A 20,682-nucleotide genomic window follows, 5' to 3' on the forward strand; every position below is an offset into this window, starting at 1 on the left:
GTTCTGAAAGCTTTGGGATTTAACTGTAGTTGACATTCATCAAGGTCTCATGATACTTTTTCTTCAACCTCATTCTTCTCTCAATCTCAGCAGCGTCTGATAATCTTATACATCCAGTGCCAGAAAGCACGCTGAGCTCACTTCTGTCATCCTTCATCCAAGACTCGCTCCATCACTCTGAACACTAGAGTTATCTAAACCAAATAAAGCCAGAGTCTATAAAGAAATTACCATGAGGAACTCAATTCTGAGTGACCTCATTAGCTACACCACATAATCCGTGCTGGAGATTCTTTCTTATGCTTGGTTGCATTGTGGAAATCATACATTTTTGATTCGTTAGGTCACACATAATGTGCAAATATACAAAGTCGCATGTCCACCATATTTGCAAGGACCCCCTTTTCAATATTTTTCACCAAATGTTGACAAACTCATAACTCTGTTCCCCAGCCTCTTAAATGTTTGTATCCCCAGGATACAAAAACCTTTTTAGGGTTAAGAACAGAATAATTTGTAGTGTATTACCATGGGATCAAACATGGTGGTTGTTAGTCTTGGGCATTGAGTCTGTCAGCAATATTACTCCAAACAGCAGGTGCATTTATACTGATCTGCCCAGTGGTGTTCAAAATTTAAATAGTCTTTTTTTCCCCTGATAAACAAATGCTTAAATTATTTAGGACTATTGGATGGGGTTTTCTCTTAAGCAACATGCAATATTAATGTTACTTTTTGTCCATGTACTACTAGTCCTGCTTTGATTGTTTATTTATCTTACATCTTACAAATAACATTAACATTTATTGGCTCTGATCACTGTGGCCTGTTGTTTGTGACCATGCAGTACGTGAGTCATGAGCTCTGACCCACATTCGGAACAGGTTAAGCAGCACAGATTCTACATTCATCCAAAAACAGTGAACCATACCTGATTTATTTATAGACTTTTGTTAGTGAAATGAAAATGTGAGAATTTTGATGATCTAGTCAATATATTTCATTATGTAACATTGAAAGTTTTTTTTTTTATATATATATTTCTCATTCAAAGCTATACAAGCTTTTAAATAGCATTCGATTGTTTTGGTAGTATCATGCTGAAAGCTGGTGTCATGCTTGGAGTATAATGATGTACTGGGCATTGTCAGTATTGCGTGGATCTCTCGACCCCTTAAGCTCCGCCCTTTCCACCGCCACACAACACGCTGATGTCACAGACAATGTTTTCTGTAGCAATATCAGAAGAGAGAGAGAGAGAGAGAGAACGTTTAGCATTTAAGATTTAGCATTGAGGTTTAAATGTGCTATTGGGAAGCTTAAAACGGAGCCTCTGAAGTGACAAATAATTGAAGGCAAGCTGTTGCTGTGTTGATGCTGATTATTATGGCCTCATCATTCAGGCCTGTTTTTATTCATTCAGATCTGGTTTTTAAAGTTTGCTCTGCTTGGACTGAGTGACTAAAATAAATTGACAATAGTCATCAGCTTATATGGATCTCTGGTTGTTGATGTGATGATAAACTGACACTTGTAACTTCCTCATTGTTGGTTTTGCAACATCTTCATCTGTAGTAGATGTAAATGCTGTAGCTTTACTTGCCTGTAACCCCAACAAATTCTCTCATGTTACAAATGTCCTGTCACTTCACTTACCTGTCAGTAGAATTGGTAGTGTAGAGTGTAGAATTACCCAGTCTGCCCTGCTGTGGATAGCCTGAATCCACCCCCAAAACACAGAATAGAATTTGTTGAATAATGTCGATTGCCACTAAAATGTTGGTTTTTTTTTGTTCTAAAAGTTTAAGAAGAGAAGTAAACTGGGCCAGTGTTCTGTGGGGTTTTAAAAGGAAAAATATAAAGCTTGTACTTTTAATAAAGCACATGAATTATGCAATAAAACATGATTAGTATTAGGCTATTGGTGTCTGAATCACCTTTTTGAGGTAATGCTGTTGTACTACTGTTAGTAAAGTTTGCTCCGCGTAAACAATCTCTTCCTGGTATCCATGTGGAAGATAACAGGTCTACTTGCTTAACCGGCCAGTAAAGTTTATAATATAACAAAACATTTTGTAAGTGCCTCACTGCAACCAGTATTTTTGTTGTTGTTTTTTGTTTGTAGTGCACCGATCAGGAGAATTGCCTTTTGCTAAACTTTTGAGTTATATGCTGCAGTTAAATGTTTATGTCACACTATAAAATGACATTTAATTTACATAAATTGTTAAATGTAACATTTATTTGAATAGAAAATCATTATGAATAGTTCTATTGTCTATTTCAAAGATCATTGTGACATAATGGCAACGAGTAAACACCATGCGAGTATCACACACGGCAGCATGGGCGACTGAATGGATAGAAGCAACAGTGCTTGTGTTCACGAGACATCAGCAGCTTTGTTTGGGATCCGGTGGCTGACCTTGGTGTCCCCTCAAAATTCCCCTGGTTTGAAGCATCTTTGTCCTCTCCGTGTCTAACTGTATAGCGAGTCAGAATTACTAACCCAATGACTCAGTGGGCACCTTAATATTCATACACATGTAAGACATTTTTAAAACAAACCGGCATATTCATCTATTTACAGCTAGTCTGAAAGTTAAGATTCATTAATGCTTAGTTATTTGCCAGTTGCTCAACCTCCATTAGCCGCACTGTCATGCTTCAAGGGCAGTGTGTGATTGCTGCAATGAAAAAAAATAGATTGGTGACTGATTTAGATCGGTGGCTGATCGATTGGTGCACCCCTAGTTTTTACATTTACATTTATGCATTTGGCAGACGCTTTTATCCAAAGCGACTTACAGTGCACTTATTACAGGGACAATCCCCCCGGAGCAACCTGGAGGTAAGGGCCTTGCTCAAGGGCCCAACAGTGGCATCTTGGTGGTGCTGGGGCTTGAACCCCCGACCTTCTGGTCAGTAACCCTGAGCCTCAACCACTGAGCCACCACTGCCCTCAGTTTTTAGAACTGAGGGATGAGGCTAAATAGTTTGCTGTTATAATCAACATAATGTAGGGTGTAGGGTGACCATACCTGTCCCCAGACATGTCCTCTTTTTCTGACCTTAAAAAAAGCATCCAACCAGGATTTGTAAATTTGTGAAAATGTCCGGGATTCGGCTTTAGTTGCATTATGATGTGCATCTGGTCTAATACTTAATTGTGTGTGCGTGCATATTTGCATTGCTTTAACCCCTCTTTGTACGTCCCGCCATCTTGCACACCAGTTGGTCGATTATAAGAGGCTTGCAGCAACTATTGGCCAAATTTCTGCCTGTCAATCTCTCCGCAAACGTTCGAACCGCTGTTGTGTTCGGCATCAAACAGATGTTTGACAGTCGCAGCAAATGACAGCTGAGTGGAAACAATGCCCAAATGAAAGTGCAAATTTACAGAAGATTTGCACAAAAAAATCCCCATGCTTTCGTCCAGATCGAGATCCATAGGAAGCAGAATGTATGACATGTAAAGCTGGCACTTATGTGTCAGTTGCTAATAAAGGTGCAATTGATTTAGAAGCACACATTAGCTCTGCAAAGCATAAAGGGTCAGTAAAAGGTGAAAGTTCATCAGGTAAATTAACGGACTACTTTTTGTGACCAGGTAAAAATGTAGTCACATTGCTTCATTTTCCATGTCCATTCAAAATAATAGTAATAGTAAATGAAGGTACACTCATGGCATATTTTAGTACATGGACATTCAAAAGAATGTTGGAAATTTGTATTTATTTATATGTACAGTATCTCACAAAAGTGAGTACACCCCTCACATTTTTTGTAAATATTTGATTTTTTCTTTACAATACTGAAGAAATGACACTTTGCTGCAATGTAAAGTATTGAGTGTACAGCTTGTATAACAGTGTACATTTGCAGTCCCCCCCCTCAACACACAGCCATTAATGTCTAAACCTCTGGCAACAAAAGTGAGTACACCCCTAAGTGAAAATGTCCAAATTGGGCCCAAAGTGTCAATATTTTGTGTGGCCACCATTATTTTCCAGCACTGCTTTAACCCTCTTGGGCATGGAGTTTACCAGAGCTTCACAGGTTGCCACTGGAGTCCTCTTCCACTCCTCCATGACGACATCACGGAGTTGGTGGATGTTCGAGACCTTGTGCTTCCCCACCTTCCGTTTGAGGATGCTCAATAGGGTTTAGGTCTGGAGACATGCTTGGCCAGTCCATCACCTTCACCCTCAGCTTCTTTAGCAAGGCAGTGGTTGTCTTGGAGGTGTGTTTGGGGTCATTATCATGCTGGAATACTGCCCTGCGGCCCAGTCTCCGAAGGGAGGGGATCATGCTCTGCTTCAGAATGTCACAGTACATGTTGGCATTCATGGTTCCCTTAATGAACTGTAGCTCCTCAGTGCCGACAGCACTCATGCAGCCCCAGACCATGACACTCCCACCACCATGCTTGACTGTAGGCAAGACACACTTGTCTTTGTACTCCTCACCTGGTTTCCGCCACACACGCTTGACACCATCTGAACCAAATAAGTTTATCTTGGTCTCATCAGACCACAGGACATGGTTCCAGTAATCCATGTCCTTAGTTTGCTTGTCTTCAGCAAACTGTTTTCGGGCTTTCTTGTGCATCATCTTTAGAAGAGGCTTCCTTCTGGGACAACAGCCATGCAGATCAATTTGATGCAGTGTGCGGCATATGGTCTGAGCACTGACAGGCTGACCCCCCCACCCCTTCAACCTCTGCAGCAATGCTGGCAGCACTCATATGTCTATTTCACAAAGACAACCTCTGGATATGACGCTGAGCACGTGCACTCAACTTCTTTGGTCGACCATGGCGAGGCCTCTTCTGAGTGGAACCTGTCCTGTTAAACTGCTGTATGGTCTTGGCCACCATGCTGCAGCTCAGTGTCAGGGTCTTGACAATCTTCTTATAGCCTAGGCCATCTTTATGTAGAGCAACAATTATTTTTTTCAGATCCTCAGAGTTCTTTGCCATGAGGTGCCATGTTGAACTTCCAGTGACCAGTATGAGGGAGTGTGAGAGCGATGACACAAAATCTAACACACCTGCTCCCCATTCACACCTGAGACCTTGTAACATTAACGAGTCACATGACACCGGGGAGGGAAAATGGCTAATTGGGCCCAATTTGGACATTTTAACTTAGGGGTATACTCACTTTTGTTGCCAGTGGTTTAGACATTAATGGCTGTGTTGAGTTATTTAAATTTACACTGTTATACAAGCTGTACACTCACTACTTTACATTGTAGCAAAGTGTCATTTCTTCAGTGTTGTCACATGAAAAGATATAATCAAATATTTACAGAAATATGAGGGGTGTACTCACTTTTGTGAGATACTGCATTTATGTTATGCTAATAGAAGAGGTGAAATGTGTGGAGAGGATAGAAGAGAAAGGATTGCTGAGGGTTTTCCATATAGTTTACTCTTAAATAATCAGAGCACTCTCCTAACACAATATTAGGATTGTTTTTGCACATGATACTGGTGTATTTTATTTCCGTTTAAACTTTTACTATTGTTTTGCAAGTTTACTATGATATAATATGGGTGTTTATAACACCTATCTTCATAAAAAACATCCATGCGTTTCAATAACGCACCACAGACCGTCAACAGCCAAAGGAAATTATATTGTGTCAGACCAATATTGTGGTCTGAAAGAACAATACATTTTGGTCATTTTGAGGCAATACTAATAGAGCCATGCATTATGTATTTATGTCCATATATTTTGATGTTGTGAAGATGATTAACAGTATTCTTTTGGTTAAATCTTTCAGGTGAATGGAACAGAAGCTGATTATGAATATGAAGAAATTACACTTGAACGGGTAAGTTCAGGTACAACAGTGCAAAAAAAATGTCAGATTATACAGTAGGTTTACAATATATTACACCTCATAATATTTGAGGAAGGTGTCGTTTTGATGGAGTAAAAGTGCATTATGAAAGGTAAAACCCTGTGAAAAGAGATGAAAAATACTCCAGACATGAGTTCAGAGACGTGAATGTTGAATAAGCTGAAAAATCTTTAGACTCTGGAACACCCTGGACATGAACTGCATTATTAAAGGGATAGTTCTCCCAAAAATGAAACTGACCGATCCACTGCCCCATAAAATTGCTGCTCACATTTTCAGTCATACGTATTTCTTTACAATAAGGTCTATGTTAATATTAGTTATTGTATTAGGTATAATTAACTAATTATTAAGCAAAAATATTTTTACAGCATGTATTTATTTTTTTTTTCCCCCTTTTTCTCCCAAATTTGGAATGCCCAATGCACAATGCGCTCTAAGTCCCTTTGGTGGCGTAGTGACTCGAAGTTTCCGCGGAGACATAGTGTGTGTGGAGGCTTCACGCCATTCTTTGCGGCATCCGCGTGCAACTTACCACGCGGATCACCGAGAGCAAACCACATTACAGCGACCACACGGGTTACCTCATGTGAATCTACCCTCCCTAGCAACCAGGCCAATTTGGTTTCTTAGGAGTCCTGGCTAGAGTCACCCAGCACGCCCTGGATTTGAACTCGTGACTCCGGGGGTGGTGTTCAGCATCTACTCGCTGAGCTACCCAGCCTGTATTAATCTTGGTTAATTTTAATTTGTAAATATTCTATTAATTGTTAGTTCATCATAGTGAAATTCATTCACAATGAATTACTCTAGCTAATGTTAACATAACATAATATAAAAAGTATATTAGTATATATAGGAAATGACATTAACAAAGAAAATACTTTATAAGTCTTGTTGATTTTTAGATCATGTTAACTTATGCATGAACTAATGTTAACAAACTTAATTGTAAAGTGTTATACATTTACCCTTCAAATTAGTTTTGGATTTAATATTGTCATTTTTCTACTTCAGTTCACATTTTTCTTTCTTTGTTGTTCTGACGTTTTTCTTTTTCCTCTTTAGGGGAACTCAGGTCTGGGTTTCAGTATTGCAGGCGGTACCGATAACCCCCACATCGGCGAGGACCCAAGCATTTTTATCACAAAGATTATCCCTGGAGGAGCTGCCGCACAGGACGGCAGACTCAGGTCAGTGAATTTGTAGGCCCAGACAGAATCTGTAGACTTACACATTTTCTGTGCTGATTTTAGAGGGAAACCTGCAGAATTCTATGGTATGGATTTAAATATGGTCAAATATATTAGATGGAGCTGAGTACAGCACTCTTATTAGTAGCTGAAAGCTATCACATCAGTGTCAGAAATAAAATTCTCTTAAGGGGCAATATTTGCCATCTGAAGTTGATTTTCAGTGCCATTTTTCCCTAACAAATTTTTTGTTAACCGAGATGTCACTTTAACAGTTCACTTTAATAAGTTAAATGTAAATTATTGAACTATTGAATAATTAGAATAATTAACAAGGCCTTAGAATATCATTTTGTAACACATCAGATTATCATTACACATAGAAGATATATTTTTTTTACAGGGACATTTTTTTGCCAATACATTTTGTGTTTCAGTGTCATTTTTGTCACTTTCTGTGGCATTTTTGCCCCAAATGCTGGTTAATTTCTGCTCCTTAATCACCAACATATCCAAAACCAAGGGGCAGGGGATGTGTAGAACTTGATCTGCAAATCTGCAGTTTCATTAAGAATCCACGTGGGCCTGCCATTATGTCATTACCACCAGCAGGGCTAGTTCAGATCAATGTATGTCTGAACTGTGAAACTTTCTCTTTAACAGTATATTGATAGATCATTTATTTATGCACTATTTCATGGTGTGTTTGTACATTGTTGTAACAGCTGTAAAGTACTGTAGAAAGCAGGTGATCTTTTCTGTGATGTGTTCTGCTTTCTTTTGACTGTTTAGTTTTCTCTTTGTGTCTCTTTACAGAGTTAATGACTCTATACTGCGGGTAAATGATGTAGATGTGAGAGACGTAACTCACAGTAATGCTGTAGAAGCTCTGAAGGACGCAGGTGGCATTGTCAGACTGTACGTCAGAAGAAGAAAAGCAGTCACAGAAACAATAGTGGATGTAAAACTGGTAAAAGGTCCTAAAGGTAAAGCCCCCTTTCATTTTATGACCGATTATAAACTGAGCAATTATTAAAATTCACATTAGATTTTGAACACTACTAGGCAAATTCACTTTAAGTTGGAAGATTTTAGAGTCGACAGATTAAAGATATGAATTGCATTTAAAGGGGTCATGTGAGGAAAAACTAAATGGCAAAAATAATAATAATTAAAAAAAAATATAAATATATATATATATATATATATATATATATATATATATATACATACAGTAAAATGTGCATCTGGAAAGTACTTTTTCCACATTTAGTTATGTTACAGCCTTATTCCAAAATTGATTAAATTCATTATTTTCCTCAAAATTCTACAAACAATACCCCATAATGACAATGTGAAAGAAGTTTGTTTGAAATCTTTTCAAATTTATTAAAAATAAAAAAAACGAACACGTACATAAGTATTCACAGCCTTTGCCATGACACACAAAATTTAGCTCAGGTGCATCCTGTTTCCACTGATCATCCTTGAGATGTTTCTACAACTGGATTGGAGTCCACCTGTGGTAAATTCAGTTGATTGGACATGATTTGGAAAGGCACACACCTGTCTATATAAGGTCCCACAGTAACCGTGCATGTCAGAGCACAAACCAAGCCATGAAGTCCATGGAAGTGTCTGTAGACCTCCAAGACAGGATTGTAACAAGGCACAGATCTGGGGAAGGTTACAGAAAAATTTCTGCAGCATTGAAGGTCCCAATGAGCACAGCGGACTCCACCATCCATAAATGGAAGAAGTTTGGAACCACCAGGACTCTTCCTAGAGCTGGCCGCTCGGCCAAACTGAGCGATCGGGGGAGAAGGGCCTCAGTCAGGGAGGTGATTAAGAACCCGATGGTCACTCTGACAGAGTTCCAGCATTTCTCTGTGGAGAGAGGAGAAACTTTCAGTAGAACAATCTCTGCAGCACTCCACCAATCAGGCCTATATGGTAGAGTGGCCAGAATTAAGCCACTCCTCAGTAAAAGGCACATGACAGCCTGCCTGGAGTTTGCCTAAAGGCACCTGATGTCTCTCAGACCATGAGAAACAAAATTCTCTGGTCTGATGAAACAAAGATTGAACTCTTTTGCCTGAATGGCAAGCGTCATGTCTCAAAGATTGAACTCTTTTGCCTGAATGGCAAGCGTCATGTCTGGAGGAAACCAGGCACCGCTCATCACCTGGTCAATACTGTGAAGAATGGTGGTGGCAGCATCATGCTGTGGGGATGTTTTTCAGCGGCAGGAACTGGGAGACTAGTCAGGATTGAGGGAAAGATGAATGCAGCAATGTACAGAGACATCCTTGATGAAAACCTGCTCCAGAGCGCTCTGGACCTCAGACTGGGGTAAAGGTCCATCTTCCAACAGGACAATGACCCTAAGCACACAGCCATGATAACAAAGAAGTGGCTACAGGACATCTCTGTGAATGTCCTTGAGTGGCCCAGCCAGAGCCCAGACTTGAACCCGATTGAACATCTCTGGAGAGATCTGAAAATGGCTGTGCCATCCAACCTGATGGAGCTTGAGAGGTTCTGCAAAGAAGAATGGGAGAAACTGCCTAAAAATTGGTATGCCAAGCTTGTAGCATCATACACAAAAAGACTTGAGGCTGTAATTGATGCCAAAGGTGCTTCAACAAAGTATTGAGCAAAGGATGTGAATACTTATGTACATGTGATTTTTTATTTTATTTTTAATACATTTGCAAAGATTTCAAACAAACGTCTTTCACGCTGTCATTGTGGAGTATTGATTGTAGAATTTTGTGGAAAATAATGAATTTAATCAATTTTGGAATAAGGCTGTAACATAACAAAATGTGGAAAAAGTGAAGCACTGTGAATACTTTCCAGATGCACTGTGTATGTGTGTGTGTATATATATATATATATATATATAAATATATATGTTGTGGCACCTTTACATGTATATTTAAATTGTTCTATCTACACTCAACTTTAAGAAATTTTTCTAGGTTTTGTCAGAGATGTCTGTGCTTACTTTGACCCCCCACCTCTGCACCTGCTGTCTCAGGTCTAGGTTTCAGTATAGCTGGAGGTGTTGGAAACCAACACATTCCAGGGGACAACAGTATTTATATCACCAAAATCATTGAGGGAGGAGCTGCCCATAAAGATGGACGGCTGCAGATTGGAGATAAACTTCTTGCTGTAAGGAAAAAAATAAACTTTCCTGTTTACTTAATTTACTAAAGTTATTTACATTGACATGAGACTGTAGATGAATTAACTAGATTTGAGATCAAATCTTTATAATGGAGATGTAACACCTATTCATTTGACCATTTTAAAACCATTCCTTAAAATTGCCTTTTTTTTTTTGGCAAAAGAGCATTCACTTAAACTTCCTGTAGAGGAACATTGGATGGATAAAATTGGCCTATATTCCCTGTTTAGTTCTATTCTATTTGATGTAGAAACGGACCTTGTATAATGGCCCTCTTCTTGTCTTAGTCTTCCCACTATATCGAATGCCACTGTATTCATATTTTATATATTATAGCTAGCATAATGTATTGTGATTTCTTATGTCCAGGTGAATGCTGTTTGCCTTGAAGAGGTGACTCACGAAGATGCCGTGACTGCCTTGAAAAACACCCCTGATGTCGTCTATTTAAAAGTGGCGAAACCCACCAGTGTTTTTATGAACGATAGTTATGCGGCTCCAGATGTCACCAGCTGTAAGTGAGCTTATCCTGAAATACGTGTAGCCTGTACCATTTAACTCAGTTTTTGTTTCTAGTTGCTGTTCTTTACTGCATTGTTTACCTTGTATAATGGGAGTTTGAATGCTCCTTTCCAGAAAGTGCATTTAAGAAGTAGATCTTTACAGGAAGCACTCAATTATCTGAAGGTTTTCTTCAGCCATACCTTAGAGATTTGAAAACAGTTCACTCTTAAGTACTCTTCAAAACAAATCAATCATTTGAGTCTTTGAGTGTCTCATTTTAAAAATAAGCAGGAAATGTTTTTTGTTCTTCATGTTCAATATGACTATTATTAAAGCACTGTACCTTGATTGGTGATAGACCTTTTTATCCCGACACTAAGTTAGAATAATCCCAGATTTGTCCTTCTTGAAAAAATATATCTCATTACATTGAAGGGACAACTAATTGGAAATTGTCTTAACAAGTTTCATTTTAATACTGACAATTTGTTATTTTTCAAAGTTTGGGGGACTAGTCCCTTCCGAGCCCTCTGGGATCTATGCCACTGGTATTAGTTATGCTGCAGTGAAATGCCATAGTTAAAGGGATAGTTCACCCAAAATGGAAATTATATCATTAATTACTTACCCTCATGTTGTTCCAAACCTGTATAACTTCCATGGTATACAAAAAGAGATGTTTAGCAGTCATATGCATTTGGAACAACATGAGGGTGGAGTAAATAATAACATAATTTTCTTTTTTTGGGTTAACTAATACTTTTAAGGACTTTCTTCAGCAGAAAACAAATTTTTAGAAGAATATCTCCACTCTGTAGATCCATACAAGGCAAGTGAATGGTGACCAAAAATTTGAAGCACCAAAAAGCACAAAGGCAGCATAAAAGTAATTTATATGAATTCAGTGGCTTAATCCATGTCTTCTGAAGTGATTAGATCAGTTTTGGAATTCATCAGACCAAAATTAATTTTAAATGTATATTTTTCCATTGCAGTCTCTAGGGACGATCATGATTTCAAGCTTGATTACACTTGATGCATGCGCAGAGCACTAGATGGCATAAAAAATAGATGACAAAATATCAGTTTTCCCCCCGACTTTAGCTGGGGAGCGAGTTAAAAAACTGAAAAATATATAAAAATAATGTTAATTTCTTAACCATGTTCACACATTCTTCCCCGTTCTAATGCTAGGAAAGATGGGCTATCTGGCTTTCACTGCTGTAAATATATTCAGAGTGACCTATTTTTTTTATTTGTCTGATTAATTTGGCATCTGTCCCCATGGCCAAGGGTCTCGGGATAGGCATAATGGAATATGATGCATAATAAGCACAAGTTTTCACGAATCACACACTCATAAATGTCACACGCTGTTCCCCCCATAATAAATGCTGGGTCCATTGTGGCAAACCTGCTTGCTCTCAATTCCTCCCATGTTCGCACATTCTTCCCCATTCAAATGCTAGGGATGATGTTTTGTCTGGGGTCCTCTGCTGTAAATACATTCAGAGCGACCCCTTTTTATATTTGCCTGATCTAATTCGGCCTCTGTCCCTATAGCCAAGGGTTACCAAAATGCATGGATGCAGCACTGATGACCTTGAGGCATCATGGCATCCACATTTTGAATAAATTTGAAGATTGGTTGGTGTTAGCTCACTCAGAGAGTTTGGCTGCCCAACATCAAGATGTCATTCTCAGGGCCCGTTGGAGAACATTTCACAGGATTTTGGGGCTTATGATCACCGCATCCAATGTCATTTCCCTGGGCATGTTGCATGTGAGACTTTTTCAGTGATGGGTGAGCTTCGTAAACGGACTTCAACCACTGATGCATGTTTTATGGAAACGGAACTGCTTTCTGCGGATGGATGTTGCGTTAGGACAGGTGTGTCGCTGCAATGTGATAACGACAGATGCCTCCTCTGCTGGGTTGGGGCGCTGTATGCAAGAACTGAGTCGCTCTCGGTTGCTCCGTTCGAGGCTTTAACATCAGTATCTGATACATTTCTTCGAGTCTTGGTCCTGTTATTAGCATTGGCATCATTTAAGAGCGTTAGCAATTTGCATGCCCTTTCGATCAATCCTTTGTGTATGTAATTTGCACCAGGGCTATATGTAAGGTCATTCTGAGACCTCATTTGGGCTCTACGTTCTTTTGATCGCAGATTGTTGTTTTACATTTTTATTATTGCTATTTGGCTAAAGTCAAATTTGCAGATTGTTAATTTGTATATTAATTTACATTTGAGTCGGAAGAGCATAAAAGGCTACATGTGTTATGTCCAGTGCGGGTTCTGCAGGCTTATGCTGACCATACTAGACAATGGGGTGCAGCCACCAAAGCAGTTGTTTGTGTGCTTTGGTGGCTGCAACAAGGGTGATTCGGTGTCCAAACAGAGACTGTCTCATTGGATTGTGGATGCAATCTCAAGTGCTTACGAGGCACGTGGTTTGCCTTTGCCTCTGGGTATTCAAGCCTATTCTATGAGGAGCATGGCATCCTCATGGGCATTGGCTAGAGGTGTGTCCTTGGAAAACATTTGTTTGGCACCAGGATGTTCCTTTCCTCATACTTTTGTTAGATTTTATAATTTGGATGAGAGTTTGTCTCCTGCTTCCAAAGTTCTCTCTGTTGGATCAAGAGAATGTTTTTGAGATTTCTATTTCTTTAGCTTGCTTGTGTGCCACTGTAAGCTTGCCACACGGGCTTAGAGAGTTGGCAGCTACTGTTTGCATGGCGTGACGGTATCTTGTCCCAATTGGTTCATTATGCAACTTCGATGTTTCCTTGAAAGGGAACGTCTCAGTTATAAACGTAACCTTTGTTCCCTGAGAGGTAAAGAGACATTGCGGTGCTAATCATACTCTCTAGTTGCTGCATAGGCTCATGCCTGTTGCAGAAAATCTACCGAAATGGTACAAAAGCAGCTACCTATATGGAATTCCGTGACGCGGCTCCCTATGAGCGTCGGTTAAGCGCCATCAGCCAATGGAATTGGCGTGATTGTATACAGGCTTCAGAGCTCGTAACTCACTGACATAGTCCCAATTGCGTCATTACACAACCTCTCGTTCGCTCTCAGGGAATCAAGGTTACGCTCGTAACCGAGACAATTTATGGATAACTTTTATGCTGCCTTTATGGGCTTTTTGGAGCTTGAAAGTTTTGGTCACCATTCACTTGCATTGTGTGGACCTACAGAGCTGAGATATTCTTCTGAAAACCATTTATTGTGTTTTGCAGAAGAAAAAAGTCATACACATCTGGGATGGCATGAGGGTGAGTAAATGATGAGAGAATTATAATTTTTGGGTGAACTATTCCTTTAAGCTCAGAGCTGTACTCTAGTGCTGGTGTCTCATGGTCACTCATGGCTTAAATCCCACCTAAAAGCAGCTATACACAGCACTTAGTACTGATGGGGTCAGCAACTCCTGAGGAATGCCACAAAAATTTACTCAATTTGCAAAGTGATGACAGTCAATAACGTTGCACCTTGTTGATATTCCAGAGAACAGGCCAGATCCCCCTCAGTATTACCATAGATCCTGAGAAAGGATGCTGTCATTTGGGCTTAAAGGCATGAAGGACAAATGCACATTTAATCATAAAGTGCATCATGTAATCAGCCCCTCCACCCAGCTAATCCAACCTCAGTATATGTAAAATTGAGTATGTGTGCATGCATGTGGTGCAGAGGGAATTTTAAAGCCTTGTCGTAATAATACCTGCACATGTACGCAATGCAGTCTCGGTCACCCATGTGAGTAAGCATAATCTGATTGTCCTTGGAAGGTGTAAACAAAACAAATCCATTATTGATCCCATTTTATCATATCTGTCAGCCAATCAGGCTTTGCATAGTAATTTGACAAGTGAAGGAGCATTTGATGAGAATTAAATAAATGTGAAATAAGGAAACATCATTTATAATATGACAACAACAAAAGACCCTTGAAGCAATTTTTTACCCCAAAATTTTAATTCTGTAATTATTTACTAATCCTTATGCCATTCCATATGCTTAAGAATCTTTACACATCTCTCACAATGCCATATGTTATAATAATAAGATGTCCTTCAATTATAGAGAATGATAAATTAGATTTAAGAGTTGGACTGGCTGGGAAAATTTTCAGTGAAGAACAGCCTTCTTGTGGCTTGAGAAATCTTGGAATATACTTCTTTTATGGTGTCATTATTGTACTTTTATGTTTTTTTAAAGCTTGGCAGTTATGTTCACTCTGAATTCTGTTAACTTTATCATAGGTTACATTTATTACACATCTGTTAACAACATTAGTTAACATAGAATAACAATGATCTATACTTTTGCTGCATTTATTAATCTTGGTTCATGTTAATTCCACCATATTCTAACACATTTTTTAAATCAAAAGTTGAATATGCTAACAGTTAATGCACTTATGAACTAACATGAACTAGCAATTAACAATTGTAATTTTATTAACTAACATTAACAAATATTAATAAATACATTATAACAATATATTGTTCATTGTTAGATCATGATACCTAATATATTTAATAATGTTAAAAAATGTAACCTTATAATAAAGTGTTTCGGAATTGTATTAGTTAAGCACAACAAAAGTTTTGTGACATAATTAAATAATATATTCCCTAATGGACAGAATACATTCCTTTTATCAACTTTCTAGACATACTAAACTAAAAGGTAACACTTTGCACTAAGGTTTTATTCGTTAACATTAGTAAATGCATTAGACAGGATTTTAACTAACAAACAGCGTTTGTTTTTGTTTTGTTTTTTTACAGCATTAATTTATCTTGGTTAATGTTAATGTATCAACTCTAATTCATTGTTTTTGTTCATTCACAGTTTTTGCTAACTCTTGTAGGTAACTAATGTTAACAAATACAACGTTGCTGTAAAGTGTTAACTAAACTAACTAAAAATAACACTTGTAGCGAATCAGCTCTATATTCTTCCACCATTAGGAAGCGAATCAGATCTATGAAATATTAATAATCAATCATAACTTGTTATAATCAATTATGAATATTTGGATCAGTTAATCGGGTTAACTTGATGTAGCTACATTAACATTACAACCAAATACTCGGTTCATCCCGTGAACACTCAATTTTGGTTATTAATTAATTAATTAATTAATAGAAATGTACATTTCGGGGCAAGGGAAATGTCTTTCTTACTAAGTATTAAGAGCAAGTAGTCAAAATCTATGATTAGTGACTTTAGATATGAGCTTGAGACACAGACAACTTTACATGTGACATGAACAAGACTTTATTAACTAGACTAAACATTTAAACTACTCTAACATACATATACATACATTCATACAGTTTACCAAGGGAAAGAGGGCTGAAGAAGAATACAGGAAGGCAAGAAGTTATAGCATTGTTTGAAGTTCAGCAGATCAACAGCCTGAGCAAACCATCATATTAGTTCTGACACGCCCTTTTTAGAAAGGGGTTAAGGATACTTAATGTATCAAATAATGAGACTAAGTTTGATACTTGCATGTCCCATTTGAAATAAACTGTCCTGATGCAATTTGTTGAGGCTCCAGTTGATCTTTGATGTTGTCTTGATGAGAGAGAGAACCAGTGAGAGTCAGAGGATCTTGGTGAATGGGCAGTCAAGGCCGTAGGTAGCCTGGCGCACGCTTGGGAGTCCTTGGGGCCTTTAGTTTGGCATCATTCAGCGAGAGAGTGAGAGAGCACAAGGCTCAGAGAGCAAGAGAGGCTAAGAGCAGCGAAGAGGATAAGAGTTGGTAAGATAAGAGATAAGAGGAAGTGGGCGTAGCAATTTTATACCCTCGGAAACAGGTCCCACCTCTCATTGGCTCGACCAATGAGAAGGGTTTGGGTTCCAGGCGGGAATTTGGTTTATTGCTCTTTGTTGTAAAATTGCCCATTGCATGTGCAAGAAAGAAAATAGGAAATATACTTTTAATACTAATATGTTGTTGTTATCGACATATCATGTACACAGTCATTTCGATCTTCAAAATACCAAGTTATAGAGACCAAATATGCCACACATATGATTTTGGTTAACCATAGTATGCAAAGTCTGAAACATTAACCCATTAGTTTGCAAGAAAACATAGATCAAGCACATTTAAGGGAAAATGTGAGATGGCACACTAGATATATGTCAATATTTATCACATGGATATATAGAATATATATATAGGATTAACAGGGTTCATTTCTCTTTCTCAGTAAGAGAATGAAGGGAGGGTCAGCACTTCTCTGAACATTCCTTTGGAGGTCGTAAAGGCCTCCATTACTCTGGGCAGGAGAATGATTCCTTTGTTCCGACCACGGCTCATTTGCATGTTTCTGGCTGGGTTTATGACGGTAAGAGATTTTGGGCTGAATGACTCAAAAGATGGCAAAACATAACGTAATATCATTCTACTGAAGATCTTATATTCGAATTTAGCTAGGCCAAATTGTAAGGTTTAATTTGATACCAAGAAAAGTATGTTTGGTACACTTAATAAGGGAATATACACTGAGGCTATTAAATATGAGGCCTCAGAGTTTAAAAACACACAACTAAACAGTTCTAACGAGTTTGATATACCTCAGAAATACACAACATACAGGGATTACACGTATTTCATTAGCAATATGCAGTTCTGTGTTTAACTGAAAACACACACACACACACATTGTTACGCTCAAAGTTTCCCTTCCTGTCCACACGATAAGCACGTGGTGAGCATGCGGATGTCACATGCGGTTCTCTGTCAATAGTTCATTGTCTCTTTGTCAATACATTTATTGTGCTTGTGGAGGCTGGTTGGCTTATTTCAGTAATTAGGGGGTTTTAACAGTAAGTTCTTGTTTGTTCGGGAATCTGTTAAGGCACTGATCCTCCGCCATACCTTACAGTCCCCTTTTTCAGCCAGGTGGTGTCCCTGTTGGAGACATCATCGGATCTACAATCATCACAATGGCGGATGGCAGGTGAATCATGAGGGTTTTGTAGCAGGTAGTTGTTCCACGGTGGGTGATGTAGACAGTAGCCACATCCAGGTCTCTGCAGCAGGTGCAGAGGCAGCAGGTGCCTTGACAGTGTGTCACCTGTCATTATGAAGTCAGTTCGTTTGAGGCAGGTGCTTGTTTGTGGCTGCAGGGAGTGGTTATGGGCATTGTGTAGTGTGGAGCGAGTTTCAGACTGACCTAGTACTGGTAGCAAAAGGGCAGCAGGTGGCCGTTCAGCCCTTGGTTCGGCACCCAGTCACCAGGTGTCTGAAGTCTGCAGTGTTACTCTGCTCTGGCAGCAGTGCTGACTTGAGCTTGCCTGAGTGGTGTTGGGCAAGAGTCAGAGGTTTGTTCTTCCCAGTACTCCTCAGGGGAGTTCTGTTCCAGGAGCTCTTTTGCTAGTGCTAGCAGCTCTTGTAACTCAGTAACAGGCGCTTCTAGCTGTCTTTGTGCAGCCTCTGTTTGGCACCTGTTTGAAAGGTGTACAGGAGGATGTTGTTGTAGACTGCTGTGGGACGCCCTGTGGTGTTTGCTGGGTGAGGCCTTGTGTTTGTTAAAGGCCTTCTGTGTCAGGTCACGCAGTTGTTGGATAGGCATTGTGTGGGGGCAGGCCATAATGCCTAAATGGTGACTTACCATAGGATGGAGGTTTCGGAGGAAAAGGCTCTTGAAGCTGGTGTCCTCCTCCATCCCAGGTATGTTGCGAGCTCGAGTAAGCTCGCCTGAGTCTGTGGTAGTAAACATAGGGAGTTTCATGCCGACCCTGTTTGGTGTCTAGGGCAGCGATCAGTCCGTTGTTAGACTCTGAGAATTCCCTTATGATGGCTTGTTTCAGCTGCTGGTAGTTAGACTGGATGTTTTCTGGCTGTCGAGCCAGAAAGCGCCGCAACTCTGGGCTGGACGTGATCCAGATCAGATGGAGTCTATCTTGATGGTTCACACTCATCAAAGACTGCAGGTGAAAGTCAATGTCTCGCAGGTAAGCGTGGACGCCGTGGTCTCCTGCAAGCTCTGGTGTAAATGCAGGGATATGTCTGGCCATTCGGTTGAGGTCTTTGAGTGTCGCTACACGTGTCGCTTCAAGATTCGCCTGAATCAATCCTTTTCCTTCCGCGCTGCAGAAGCTTTAAGGAAACTGTCCGATGACGTGTTAAGCAGAGGGGTTTGTCTCCCCTTTGTAAATCTGTGCTTGGCTGGGGAGGTTTCTCTGCTGATTGCAAGTGGGGAGTGAGATGTCTCTCCTGCTGTGGTTCCTTTTGCAGCAGGTAAGAGTGTCTCAGTTCTCGTTGGACCATGTCAAGTTCATCTTTGGTGTTGTCCAGCTGCTGAGTCAGCACTTTAACTTCAGCTCTGGACACATTCAGTTGACCTTCACAGGCCATGATTCTGGCATCTTTGTCCAAGAGTTCAGAATTTGCTGTTTTTAACATTGAATCTTTGTGAAAGAGTACCTTTTCCAGGTGCTCTCTGGCTGTCTTTTCCAGCTGCTCTTGTTGTTTAGCAGCTGTCAGAGCCGCTTGAAGTCTGTGGATTACCTCCTGTGACTCCCTTCTGCCAGGGTCCTTAGTGTCTGTCCTGAGCCTCCATCTCTAGCTGGTCTATGCGGTTTTTAGCATGTGTCAGCTCCGCTTGGGACTCAGTGATCTGGCGCTTGAGGTTGTTTACCTCCTGTTTCAAACCTGTGAGGTTGTGGGCCAGGACGATAACCTCAGTCAGATATTTGTGCTCATACCTCTGGTTTGAGTCGCCTGTCATTAGTTCTTTTCCCTCGCTTTCCAGTTGCTTTTTGTTCGTGTTGCTGAAGGTCGCCAGCAGCCATGGATAAAAGGGTGTTCCTCAAAACACCTAGCCAGTCCTTTTGGCCTGCCATCTGGGCAGTTAGGCTGAGCATCTGCAACATTTTGGCACACTTCTGGTGAGAGTAAGGGCAAGAGACTAATGCAAGATCAAACAGAATTTGGAGCTAAAGGCAAAGTGAGACAGCAAGGTGTATAATGTACAGCTAGGTTTTGCTAGGTGTGGTTAACAATTGAAATGTGTTCCTGATTATTACTATCTTAGCTGCAAATAGCAGGGTGCTCAGATTTGTGTGGATCTGAGTGGCTTTGCTAAAAGAGCGTAAGCCTAGATTTAATAAATGACTTAAGATGTTTCTTTGGGTCAAATTATTTATCAGCACTTACTGATAGCATACAACAGGCTTGATCTTTGAACACATGAAGAGGAGAAAGAAAGAGGAAGAAAAGAGCTTTCCTATTAGATTGTGTCTATTAGTGTTGCTCAAAATTATGCCATAGAAATCGCCTAGATTACTAGTGTAGCTGGCTCATAAAATTTAAGCAACTTGTTGCAAATAAACACACAATCGAGAAGAAAAGTATGTCTAGTTACTTTTGCAGTTTTATGGGGAAATAAAACCACACTAGACCAAGAGGGTTAAATGGGAAAATGAATAGCTGACTTCTATTATTAGTAAAAATAATAAAAAGACTTGAAGAAGTGATTAAAATAGCAGAATAACCTTGTATTGGGAATAATCAATAGCACTTATGATTAACAATTAGATTTGCTTTGGACATCATTCTATAGTTGGTCACAGCTGTTATGTGTTCAAGACCACACAATGTGTTTGTCCCTCTATAAAGTTTAGTCAACGTGCCATTGAAAGTTCCTAATAACTATAAAAATTATTCTCTATCTAAACAGTTTACATGTAATTAAGTTTTTAGATTTAATTAACAAAGTAACTGCAAATTTAGCTGAACAGCGTTCAGTAAGGGATGCACCTGAAAGGTGCAGGTGAAGTTAGATGAGAAGAATTAAAGTTAAGGAAAGAGAAAGTGAGAATTCAGAAACCAGAAATGGGGTTAAAGGAAAATGGTTTAGATCACTTCACTCTG

At 39.5% G+C, this 20,682-nt stretch overlaps 1 protein-coding gene across 11 annotated transcripts in view; it reads left to right on the forward strand.

Moving 5' to 3' along the window:
• The window catches only part of LOC127654412 (disks large homolog 1), a 217,157-nt gene that overhangs the window by 142,452 nt on the left and 54,023 nt on the right, over nucleotides 1–20,682 (forward strand). For all 11 annotated transcript variants that reach the window (XM_052141586.1, XM_052141587.1, XM_052141590.1 and 8 more), the window contains 5 exons: nucleotides 5,794–5,844; nucleotides 6,943–7,067; nucleotides 7,884–8,053; nucleotides 10,111–10,247; nucleotides 10,633–10,777. In XM_052141586.1, the coding sequence (XP_051997546.1) occupies nucleotides 5,794–5,844; nucleotides 6,943–7,067; nucleotides 7,884–8,053; nucleotides 10,111–10,247; nucleotides 10,633–10,777 (628 nt within the window). The remainder of the gene's footprint in view (nucleotides 1–5,793; nucleotides 5,845–6,942; nucleotides 7,068–7,883; nucleotides 8,054–10,110; nucleotides 10,248–10,632; nucleotides 10,778–20,682) is intronic.

The sequence above is a fragment of the Xyrauchen texanus genome, chromosome 13, assembly GCF_025860055.1.
Source record: "Xyrauchen texanus isolate HMW12.3.18 chromosome 13, RBS_HiC_50CHRs, whole genome shotgun sequence".
Classification (NCBI taxonomy): Eukaryota; Metazoa; Chordata; class Actinopteri; order Cypriniformes; family Catostomidae; genus Xyrauchen; species Xyrauchen texanus.